This window comes from Aulonocara sp. 'chitande type north' Nkhata Bay, linkage group LG9 (genome assembly GCF_057382095.1).
Source record: "Aulonocara sp. 'chitande type north' Nkhata Bay isolate Kocher_YH1m ecotype deep benthic linkage group LG9, A_spYH_male_GT1.1, whole genome shotgun sequence".
NCBI lineage: Eukaryota > Metazoa > Chordata > Actinopteri > Cichliformes > Cichlidae > Aulonocara > Aulonocara sp. 'chitande type north' Nkhata Bay.
The window spans coordinates 12,043,582-12,056,545 of NC_141352.1; the positions used below are offsets into that span (position 1 = coordinate 12,043,582).

The following is a 12,964-nucleotide window of genomic DNA, read 5'->3' on the forward strand; positions in this document are numbered from 1 at the left end:
AGAGCAGCATATGTTAATCGGGATATCCCTTCAGCTTTAGTAAGTAACACTCTACCTTTCAAAGACAAGTCCCTTTGCAGCCACTGGTTGAACCTTTTTAGGGTTAATTGGAGTGAAGTTTGACGAGCATCTTGATTTTTGGTCTTTGGATATTAACAGTCCCAAGTATGTGACTTCTTGTTTAACAGAGATATTACAGATAGTATTTGCAGGACAGTCTTTAATTGCTAGTAACTCACACTTTTTAAGATTTAGGCATAAACCAGAGGCCTCAGAGAAATCACTAATCACAGTAAGAGCTGGTGGGATTTGGTTTGCATTCTTCAAGAAGAGTGTGGTGTCATCGGCTAACTGGCTGATGATGAGCTCCTTATCAGCTATGGTGATTCCTTGTACAACACTGTTTGAAATATTAGTTGCAAGAATTTGTGTACAAAGTAAAAATAAATATGGTGAAATAGGACATCCTTGGCGAATACCACGTTTCAGGTCAAATCTCGGGGTGGAGCCGTTAATCATTTTAATAGAACTATTGCCATTTGTGTATAAGGTTTTGACAGCTTTACAGAAAAACTTGCCGAAGCCAAATTTTTCCAAAGAGTGGAAAATAAATTGATGTTCAATTGTATCAAAAGCCTTATAAAAATCCAGGAAGAGAATGAAGCTATTGTCAGGTACCAAATCAGAGTAATCAAGTAAATCCAAAACCAGTCTAATGTTATTAGAAATGTGTCTGTTTCTCATAAAGCCTGATTGTGTCTCATCAATAATTGTTTCCAAGACCTCTTTAATTCTGTTAGCAAGTATTAAAGCCATAACCTTATAGTCATTATTAAGCAGGGAGATGGGTCTCCAATTATCAATAAAGAGTAAGTCTTTGTTTGGTTTTGGAATAAGTGTTATGAGACCCTGAGTAAGAGAAGGAGGGAGGATGTTATTCTCTATACTTTCTGTAAAAACCTGCAGTAAAAATGGAGCCAGGAGATTAGAAAATGATTTATAAAACTCTGCAGTCAAACCATCTGTGCCGGGAGATTTATTGGCCTTAAGTGCAGAAATGGAATTACAAACTTCCTCCACAGTCAGAGGGCTGTCACAATAACTTCTATCTTCCACAACAATAGTTTTTAGGTTTTTAATATTATTGAAAAATCCTGTTGAGACAGCCTCATTATATTTTGAGTCGTATAGTTTAGTATAGAATTCGGCACAGAAATGTGAAATTTCTCTAGGATTGTCAGAGACAATGCCATTAATATTTAGTTAATGAATAGAGTTTGTTTTGGATCTGTATTTTTCAAGTCTGAAAAAGTAAGCAGAATTTTGTTCGCCCTCCTCCAGCCACCTCTTCCTGGATCTTATGAAAGCACCCTCAGCCTTGCGTCGATATAAACCGTCCAGTTTATTTTGAAGTTCTAGTAAACTTAATTTATCTTCCTCTGAGATTTCTTCTGGGGACTTCTAGTAATAAGAGGCAATTCTGCTTATTACTTCTTGTTCTTCAGCTTTCCTTAATTTAGCAATTTGACTCCCGTATCTTCTCAAGAATTTGCATGCTTCAAATTTAAAAAGTTCCCAATTGGTACAAAAGGACTTCTCTCTGTTAGCTTTGTTCCAATAATAAACAATTACTTTATTAATCTGCATGTTAACTATTTTATCTTTTAGTAAAGAATTATTTAACTTCCAGTAAGAGAATTTATGAGGTATAGTATCCAGTGTAAACATTTGGACGTTAATGTGAATTGGTCTATGATCAGTGAGGGGGGTGGCAAGTATATTAATGGTAATATTATCTTTATCAATACAGTCAGAAACAAGCCAAAAGTCAACACGTGATTGCCTGGATCCTGTCTTATTGCTCCAAGTAAAGAGTCTATCATCTGGAAATTTTTCTCTCCAAATATCCACAAGATTAAAGTTTGCACTGTATGAAGACTGCTGCCCTGGAGGCCACCTATCAACCGTATTGTCTAAAGCAATGTTAAAGTCTCCACCAATTAAGAGGACTGAATTTGGGTATTTGGAGAGCCAGAAATTAATTCTTTCTTCTAAGGAGTCAAGTAATTTATCATTTTCAGTTTTATTATTGTAACCATATATATTTACTGCAATGAAAGTACTGTTATTGTGTCTGATTAGTGAGCAGAGGTAGTGTCCTAAGGTGTCACAGTCAGAGTGTAACACATCTCCAGAAAAATAATTTTTAAGCGTGGCAACTCCAGCAGAACGCTCAGAGCCATGGGACAACCAGACTTCATTACCCCATTGTGATTTCCAAAAATTTGTATCAGCAGGTGTGGAATGACTCTCTTGGAAAAAGCAAAAATCTGTTTTAAATTGTTTGGCAAATAAAAACAAAGCTTTGCGTTTACATGTTTGTCTTAAACCCCTGGTATTAAGAGAAACAAATGAAAAAGACAAAGTTATTAGAAAAAAGAAAGAGAAAAAGTAAGTTCTAAACTTCTACAGCTAAGAACAGATCTATAGGATAAGGGGACCGGGTGCTGCACAATTTAGGTAGTAGAACAGTAAAAACCCTGAGTGACTAAGCTTATAAAAACACAGTATTTAACTATCTACTGTACTATGGTTTAAATATAGCTTTTCATAGATAAACACACTCTTCAACACAAAATAAAGCTTTAACCTGAGGGTGAAAATATCAAGTTCACCATGTAAACAAGCTTACAGAAATGTCATTTCGGAGACTGAATAAGCGTCTCTATGAAGGAGGGAAAACTTCTGATCCACTGATGAATCCTCGGCCTCCCACGAAATAAGCCGGCTTACCCTCCTTACGAGCTTTGTCTATCATCGGCCACAGTTTGTCACGACGTTCTCTGTCCTCCCTGGACAGATCTTCAGCGAACCTCAAATGATTGTCCTGCAGGTAGGAGGATGTCTTGGCTGCTTTCCATACAGCATCTCTGTAGATTCGGGAGGTGAACTGCACGATGATGCCTCTAGGTCTGGTGCTACCTTGTCGCTTGGCTCCGAGTCGGTGTACGGTGTCGATGACGTCAGGCAGCCTATGATTTTGTTCTGGCAGAACAGACTGGCATATCACAGTCACCTTTCCCCTTACGTCTTCTTTCTCAGCCTGCCAACTGTGCCACGCGTGCCTAGGGTTGCCGACCCCTGGTGTACAGTATCTTATGGATATATTACTCCAGTGTTTTTTCTCAAAGTTTTCTATGAAACTTTGCTGTTGAGGAGTACTTGGTGAGGGCTAGTTCTTTTAGGTTCAGCAGCTAACAAGATGGTGTATCGGTCAGGATACAGGAGGACAACAGGCTTCCACTTTGCTGGATTGTCACCGCCAGCTGTTTTATTGCCACACAATATTGCAGAACATAGACATAAAACCCCAGAGCCTTTTATACATTTGCACTGTCTACTGCTGTAACAAAATACATTTCCCACGCTCGGGACTAATAAAGGTTATCTTATCTTATGCAACCGAGTCTCCCATACTGGCATCCTTACACTGGCTGCGAGTTAAAATGAATTCAAAACCTAAGATTTTATTATGTGTTTTTAAGGCGTTGCATGGGTTAGGACCCTCAAACCTTTCTGATCTTTTAAATTGGTTCGCTCCTGCAAGATCACTGAAGTCTGTGGTTTAAAAGCTCTTAGCTGTCCCAACATCCAGATTAAACACAGAGGATAAGAAAGGTCTGGCCTCTCTTATCTGGAAACAAAATTAACAAAATTGATTGAAAAACCTGTTGCAAAAATTCCTTTTTATTTTGTTTTGTGAAGCTACAAACTGATGAACTAGATTACTGGTAGAATGATGTATAAATTAAACATGGTTTGCCCTCTTATGCATATTGTATTGATGTATCATGACTAGTGATGTGCAATACCACTGATTTACTTTCGGATCCGATACCAAGTAAACTTCAGGGTGGTATCGACGATACCTAGTACAAAAACTTATTTTATTTATTGTATCTCAAATTTTAGTGTCATCATGATAACAGGACATCAGACTACTTGTTCTTATCACATAATAAAGCTGAATTCATCATGGCACCTTTAAGTTCAAGAATTGCTATAATCTCTGCAACGTTCAGCTTTCAGAATTTGTCTTAAACAGCATAAAAGCATGGATCCATCACACCTTGTATCAGGAAAACGTTGATGAACTCTGAACAAATGAAACCACAACTTTAAAAAAATGAGCTCCCAAAATTAATTGTTTCGACATCTTAAACACAAAATCATAAGTTTTAATACCTACAGCAAGTTTAAGGAAAAATAAAAGATTTTAAAGATGTTTCAAATTTTTCTCAAATATAAAACAGCAGATGGAACTTACATGCATCTTCTATGGAATTGTCTAAAAATATCTAAATTCTGGCTCTGCATCAACAAGAAAATGAACTTGATACTAAACTGTAAGATCTGTAAAGATCCGGGTCAATTCTTACCACAGTTGCTGCCTCTGAATAAAAATCTGGACAAAAAGGGATCCACATTATTAAATAAGCTTATGTTTAATGTCAGGAGATGTGTTATTGAACTGGATTATGGAGCAGCCCCCCTACTGTAACTCAGTGTTACAAGGAAACTTCATAACTTTCAGGTCAGATTTTTAATAAGCTGCAGGAACCCTGTTCAGTGTGAGTGGAGAACAGCCAAGTCTCCTCCTCTGATAAACCTCCATCTGTGCCACTGAAAATAGTTCATCTGACTTTGACTGTAAACATGTTTCCATTTGTCACTTCAGCCTTTACTCTGAAATACAGGAAATGAAATCACAGCTCAAACTTCTTCATCCAACTGCTGGAACAAAGCGAACCACTCGACATGAACACTGAAGCAGAACAGTTTAGAAAGCTTAAAATGAGACTAGGGAACCATTTTCATTCATAGTTGCCTCATCAGATCTTTATAGGAGATTCACTCTGAACTCTGTGGAGCCTGATCTCAAGGGTTTTGAGTCTGACCCTGAAACCAGAAGAGGATCTTTCTGTCTCTTCATATTCACTGTGATGGGAGTGATTTCAGCCCTGAGTGATCACGCTGATGTTTGCACAGAGCAGATAATTTAGTGAATGTTTTGGGACATTGGTAACAGTGAAACAGTTTTTTAGTAACGTGGGATCGTTTGTGTTTGGAGTATGAACTGAGATTCCTGAAGCTCTTGTCACACTGGTCACAGCTGTAGTTTCCTTCCATGTGTGCACATTCATGCTTGTTACGATTAGCTGATTGTGAGAATCTTTTGTCACAGTGTCTGCACTTGTATGGTTTCTCCCCTGTGTGGACTCGTTTGTGTCTTTTAAGCTCACCTGCAGTAATGAAAGATGACCCACACTGATCACAGAGGTGCTTTTTTGTCCCACTGTGAATGAGTTCATGTCGTTTTAATCCCCTTAATGTGGTGAAGCTTCTCCCACATTCTTTGCAGTATTTCAGTTCTTCTCCAGTGTGTCTACGTTGATGTGTTTTTAGGTCAGCTTTCCAACTGAAAGTTTTTCCAGAGAGGTCACAATGAAAGTCTTTCCCACCACCACAGTGATGACAGGGTTGAGAACTGGATCCATCTGTGTCGCTCTGCTTCTAAACAAAGACACAAAGACAGTGTAAGTCAGTCCTTCACCATTTTTATCCTGAATGTCGCCTGAAATAAAGAGCAAATAAAAAACAAACAAAATCATAACTGAAATGAAAATCTGAATAATCACTCAGAGCTGCTGAGATTCGGGCATTTCGAGCAAAATAAAATTATATTAAAAAACTCGATTCAGGATTTTAATGAATTGATGTCATGTTATCCAAGCCAGAATCGATTTTAATCGTAAATCGATTATCAAAACCCACCCCTAGCTGAGACAATTTAATGAGCAGAGTTGTTCCAAACAGTCAGGCTAAAATGACAAGATAACAATATAAATACATACCTCACAGTAACTGCACTTGTTGAGTCTCTTTCTGGTGTGGATCTGTTGGTGTCGTCTCAGGTAACGTGGAGATTTAAAAGTCTTCTCACACAGGTCACATTTATAAGGTCTCTCCTCAGTGTGGGTAAACATGTGTTCTTGTAAGTCTCTGTCTGTGACAAACTGTTTGCCACACTGATCACAGCAGTACACATCATGTCCGGTGTGAATGCGTAGGTGTGTATTTCGGTTAACTAACCGGCTGAAAGTTTTCCCACAGATGTCACAGCTGTATGCCTTAATTCCAGAGTGGGTAACTAGATGATTCTGTAAGCTGCTACTGTGAGTAAAAGCTTTGTCACACTGATCACAGCTGTACGCTTTAACTCCACTGTGGATGAGTTGGTGTGTTTTTAGGGAACGCTTCCAGGAAAAAGTCTTTTCACACAAGTCACAGCTGTACGGTTTCTCTCCAGTGTGGATGACCTGATGACATTTTAGTGTAGACTTAGCAGGAAAATCCTTCCCACAATCATCACAGGTGTGTGTTTTCTCTCCCTTTCTTGGTTGAGGTTTGTCGGCCTCCTGAGAGCGCTGACTTCTCGCTCCATGTTGGTCCTGCAGTGACAGAGATACAAACAGAGGCAGTGAGTGAAATGCAGTCGTGGAACAAACTCAACCTTCAAACTCCCTCCATTAACACTAGTTTTAAACCTGAAGGTGGAGTGTGGCACTGAACACCTTAAAGGTCTCTTATCCCCACCTGCTGGTAGTTCTGACACATTACATTCAACCTGGTGTTAAAAATAATTCATGACTTTTCAAACACTCTAAAATATTTTTTCCTTATTTTCCTTACTTTTACTCCCCACACAAAAAGGACTTTCTACTCATTGTATTTTCAAAACAGACTTTTTTACTTTTGGTTTGAGAAATTTGAGGGGAGTTATTTCATCACTAAGGGCATCAAACATCAAACCAATTTGAGCCTGAAAAGTAACACATGAAAGACAATCCTGATCGTGTACTAATCACCAGGGTATGAAACATAAAAAGAGATGAAAGAGGCAAAACTGTGAGTCATAGTCAGGAGTTAAAGTGAGACGTTAGGGCTGCACAATTAATCGTTAGAAAATCGCGATCTCAATTCATACTTATGTGCGATCTCATTTACAAATGACAACGATTAAAAAAAAAGAAGAAACAAAAGATGACGATTGTACCGCATTTTGATCCGGGACATGAAAACAAGCGCTCACTCTTCCTGCTCAACAAATGACATGGGCGGAGCCTTATACCACGTGATACAGAAGCCAGCTTGCTGATGCAGGGGAAAAAACAACGGAGAGCATGTGAGAGATGACGAAGCTGTAAAGGTCAAGAAAGTGACAGGAGAAAATCCGTCCCGGTCAACCACCCAAACATCAATAACGGGAACCTTATACAGCGCCGTCGAACTCCCGCAGGCACAAAGAAATTATGGAGGCTTTCACTTATCACCTGGCTAAAGATATGGCTCCCATCAACACTGTGCAAAACGAGGGATTTAGGAAAATGATCAACACCCTAGACCAGGGGTCGGCAACCTGCGGCTCCGGAGCCGCATGTGGCTCTTTAGTCCTTACAGTGCTGCTCCGCGTGGTTTGGGAAATAAATTAGAAGTATTTAGCTGAAGTGTATTTTATTTATGTTAGTTCTTTGTTAACTTGTAGTTCTAAATTGGAAGATTATTGTGATTGAACTATAAAATAAAATTATATTCTATTTTTTTTCCCCGCTCAAAATAAGCGTCACACTGGCGGAAGCCGATATACCCCCCGAAACGCCGTGCAATTTATCGAGACTTTCAACCCCATGTAGGACAATTATGGATCTTCGGATCCACATTATGTCAGCAGCTGTTCTCCACCGTGAACTATGTTAAAAACAAACACCGCTCATGCCTCACAGATGACAGCTTATAGTCCTGCGAGAAGATGAAAGTGACTTCGTACAACCCCGATCTGCAGACGCTGTGCGCAGAGGTTCAGGAGCAGAAGTCCCATTGTAAACATATCAGGGCAGACCCGACGATGTTTGTACACTCAACAAAAATATAAACGCAACACTTTTGTCTTTGCTCCCATTCCCCATGGGATGGACGTAGAGACCTAAAATTCATTCCAGATACACAATATAACCATCCCTCCCAAACAGTGGTCAAAAATCAGTCCAAATATGTGGTAGTGGGCACATCTGCCATATTGAGATAATCCATCCCACCTCACAGGTGTGCCACATCAGGATGCTGATCTGACATCATGAGTAGCGCACAGGTGTACCTCAGACTGCCCACAACAAAAGGCCACCCTGGAATGTGCAGTTCTTTGCGCTATTGGGGGTCTGGGGACCCAGAACCGGTCAGTCTCTGGTGTGACCACCATTTGCCTCATGCAGTGCAACACATCGTCGCATGGAGTCTATCAGATTGTCAATTGTGGCCTGTGGAATGTTGGTCCACTCCACTTCAATGGCTGTGCGAGGTTGTTGGATATTCGTGGGAACTGGTACACGCTGTCGTATACGCCGGTCAAGCACATCCCGAACATGCTCAATGGGTGACATGTCCGGTGAGTATGCTGGCCATGCAAGAACTGGGACATTCTCAGCTGCCATCTGCCCTGAACAATGTGAACCATGATTCATCCGTGAAGCGCACACCTCTCCAACGTGCCAGACGCCATCGGATGTGAGCATTTGCCCACACAAGTCTGTTACGGCGACGAGCTGGAGTCAGGTCAAGACCCCGATGAGGACGACGGGCATGCAGTTGAGCGTCCCTGAGACGGTTTCTGACAGTTTGTGCAGAAATTGTTTGGTTGTGCAAACCAATTGTTCCAGCAGCTGTCTGGGTGGCTGGTCTCAGACGATCTTGGAGGTGAACCTGCTGGATGTGGAGGTCCTGGGCTGGTGTGGTTACACGAGGTCTGCGGTTGTGAGGCCGGTTGGATGTGCTGCCATATTCTCTGAAACGCCTGTGGAGACGGCTTATGGTTGAGAAATGAACATTCAATGCACGGGCGACAGATCTGGTTGACATTCCTGCTGTCAGCATGCCAATTGCACGCTCCCTCATTGCTTGTGGCATCTGTGGCATTTTGCTGTGAGACAAAACTGCACATTCCAGGGTGGCCTTTTGTTGTGGGCAGTCTGAGGTACACCTGTGCACTACTCATGATGTCAGATCAGCATCCTGATGTGGCACACCTGTGAGGTGGGATGGATTATCTCAATATAGCAGATGTGCCCACTACCACACATTTGGACTGATTTGTGACCACTGTTTGGGAGGGATGGTTATATTGTGTATCTGGAATGAATTTTAGGTCTCTACGTCCATCCCATGGGGAATGGGAGCAGTAACAAAGGTGTTGCGTTTATATTTTTGTTCAGTGTATGAACATACTTTTCAGCATCTCTTTATTGACCACTTTTCACACACGGTTGCTGTACGTATACAGCCGGCTGTAGCTTTTCAGCTCATAGCCCGACACACACCAACACAACAGCATAGAGAGCACAGACTTTAAGGCGGCGAGGCGTGATTGCGGGTCCCGCTCAGATGCATCTGCCTCCCCTGCAGCAGCGCTGCAGACCACGCCCCGCCACACACATTAACCAGGTAAAATACATATTTAGGCAGAATTTTGCAAATATCTATTTTTCATCTTTTAGCAGCATAGTGCTTTTTTCCAGTTATTTTTTTTTAAAGTCAGGTCAAGGCTCCAAAAGCCCAAAGGCGATATAAGGGTGGCGGCTCACAACAGTTTTTCTTTGCTACATGGATCATTTTAGTTCAGCTGGGTGTCTTTCCTTTTGTTATATTTCTTTAAGAGTTCAAAATGTGTTAATTACAGAAATAAAATGTAATTTTCTCTGTAGCACTTCATGGACTTCATAAGCAACACACCTTAGTTGTTCACACAAAGCATAAAGGTAAAAACAATATATACAGTGTTATCTTCATTTGAGATGTCAAAAAGTATTTGCGCCCCCATCGTTTTCTTTTGCGTGGAACCCGGGTCCAAATGGCTCTTTGGGTGTTAAAGGTTGCTGACCCCTACCCTAGTCAAACGCTACACAGTGCCATCCTGCAACTATTTTTCAAATGTTGCACTACCTGCTGTATACACGCAGTGTCGAGCAACGGTGGAGACGAAATTGTTCTTATGTTCAGTCTCAACTATTACGAAGTTGATGTGCAGTTAATAAGTGTAATAAATATTTATATTAGAAAAGAAAATCGTGACAGAATCGTGATCTCAATTCTAAGCAAAAAAATTGTGATTCTCATTTTATGCAACATCGTGCAGCCCTATGAGACGTTGTTCTTCTTTCTTTTTTGCACAGCACCTGAACAAACAGGTAATTTCAAATGCAGCGTTTCTATCAACAAACATCAGCAAACACACAAACTGTTCGTGTGCAGTTTGTCTCACAGTGTGTTGCTGGCTAAAGGTCCAGCTGCTGTACATCACAGGGAGAGAAAAGAAAGAGAGCTAACTTCACTCAGAGATGGAGAAAGATAAGACACACAGGACAGGAGAGGAAGAAGAGAGGTTAGATTTAAAGGGAAGGACTGCTCAGTGGGATTCGATCAACTGGAGATTAAAGCTTACATGTAAGTCCTCATGTGTTGAAATCAGATATTGGGTCTGTACTAGAGATGGCACGATACCACTTTGTTATGTCCGATACCAATATCATAAATTTGGATATCTGCCAATACCAATATGAATCTGATACTGTGTGTTTTTAATCAATAAAACTGACCACCACTGGTGGTGGTCAGAGGGCCCGGTGGCGCCAGTGTCCGGCAGCCTCGCCTCTGTCAGTGCGCCCCAGGGTGGCTGTGGCTACAATGTAGCTGCCATCGCCAGTGTGTGAATGTGTGTGTGAATGGGTGAATGACTGAATGTAGTGTAAAGCGCTTTGGGGTCCTATGGACTAGAAAAGCGCTATACAAATACAGACCATTTACCATTTACATTTTTTAATATCATGCTCAAGTAAAAAAAACAAACAAAAAAAACACAAATGTATTCTGTTATACCTGTATGCAAAAAATACACTGCACCCAAAATATTTCATAGTTCAGCAATACTGACCAATCTAATGAATGTAAACCTACTCCATCCTCCCTATTCTGGTATTTTAAAGAGTAAGCAACCTAACTAATAGGGCTCTAAAACTCCCAGCAAAAAAAAACAAAAACAAAAGGCAACCACCCACCCTCCACCTCATGATACTTGCAAGGAAATCAATTATTTTTCAAGAACATTTAAATAGATTCAACATCTTCAACAGATTTGCAGACTGCACAGATGGGACCTTCCCAAAGGAAAAAGTACTACAGCTTACTAGGGTATATTAGACTTAACAGTTACTATATACAGTAATGAACTTCTATACATTTTACATCAGATTAAAACTTTGGGTGTAAGCTTCGTATAATTATTTATTAAAAGATAGACATTTTAAATGAGAATAAGAAGGAAAAGCATGTAAGTCCTCATGTGTTGAAATCAGATCTTGGGTCTGTACATGTGTCATTATGTCTTTTTTTTCAGATTATGAAACATGCTGCAAAACAATCTGAGGCAGATTAACTGTGCCGCCTCAGATGCAGCCTTTTCCAGGCAGTAGAATTGCTAACATGCTAACACAGTTTAATGAGCAGAGTTGTTCCAAACAGTCAGGCTAAAATGACAAGATAAAAATATAAATACATACCTCACAGTAACTGCACTTGTAGAGTCTCTTTCTGGTGTGGATCTGTTGGTGTAGTCTCAGGTAATGTGGAGATTTAAAAGTCTTCTCACACAGGTCACATTTATAAGGTCTCTCCTCGGTGTGGGTAAACATGTGTTGTTGTAACTGTGAGCCTGTTGTAAACTGTTTGCCACACTGATCACAGCAGTACACATCTTCTCTGGTGTGAATGCGTAGGTGTGTATTTCGGTACCCTTTCCGGCTGAAAGTTTTCCCACAGATGTCACAGCTGTATGCCTTAATTCCAGAGTGGGTAACTAGATGATTCTGTAAGCTGCTACTGTGAGTAAAAGCTCTGCCACACTGATCACAGCTGTACGCTTTAACTCCACTGTGGATGAGTTGGTGTCTTTTTAGAGCAACCTTCCAGGAAAAAGTCTTTCCACACAAGTCACAGCTGAACGGTTTCTCTCCAGTGTGGATGACCTGATGATATTTTAGTGACTCCTTCAGAGTAAACTTCTTCCCACACTCATCACAGCTGTATGTTTTCTCTCTCTTTCTTCTGTGAGGTTTGTCGGCCTCCTGAGAGCGCTGACTTCTCGCTCCATGTTGGTCCTGCAGTGACAGAGATACAAACAGAGGCAGTGAGTGAAATGCAGTCGTGGAACAAACTCAACCTTCAAACTCCCTCCATTAACACTAGTTTTAAACCTGAAGGTGGAGTGTGGCACCAAACACCTTAAAGGTCTCTTATCCCCACCTGCTGGTAGTAGAAACACATTACATCCAACCTGGTGTTAAAAATAATTCATGACTGTTCAAACAGTAAAATAATTTTTTCCTTACTTTTACTCCCCACATTAAAAAAAAAAGGACTTTCTACTCATTGTATTTTCAAAACAGTCTTTTTACTTTTGGTTGGAGGAATTTGAGGAGAGTTATTTCAGAATCAGAATCAGAATACTTTATTTATCCCTGGGGGAAATTATTTTTTGTTACAGTGCTCCATTATAAACCAACATTAAGACAAGACAGACAATATGCTAACTAAGAATAGTACAATATATACATATACATACATACATACATACATACATACATACATACATAAGTCACTCATAAATAAATAGCTGGAAAAGAAGCGTGTAGTTGTAGCAGTAACCAGTGTGTTAAGTGGATGCGTTGTACAGGGAGCCACAGGCAGGAAAGATTTCCTGTGTCGTTCAGTGGTGCTTTTCGGTAATCTCAGTCTCTCACTGAACGAGCTCCTGTGACTGACCAGCATGTCATGGAGTGGGTGGGAGGTGTTATCCAAC

General features: G+C 40.6%; 1 protein-coding gene across 2 annotated transcripts in view; it reads right to left on the reverse strand.

Annotated features, from left to right (window-relative positions):
• Positions 1–2,946: 2,946 nt before the first annotated feature.
• Positions 2,947–12,964, reverse strand: part of LOC147321737 (uncharacterized) — a 32,611-nt gene continuing 22,593 nt past the window's right edge. The window contains exons 4-6 of one of the 2 annotated variants that reach the window (XM_086305855.1): positions 11,667–12,263; positions 5,916–6,512; positions 2,948–5,574 (exon numbers count right to left, since the gene is read on the reverse strand). In XM_086305855.1, coding sequence (XP_086161981.1) covers positions 4,996–5,574; positions 5,916–6,512; positions 11,667–12,263 — 1,773 coding nt within the window. In that variant the 3' untranslated portion in view covers positions 2,948–4,995. Of the gene's footprint in view, positions 5,575–5,915; positions 6,513–11,666; positions 12,264–12,964 lie in introns of both variants that reach the window. The other variant, XM_086305854.1, reaches the window with a different exon arrangement.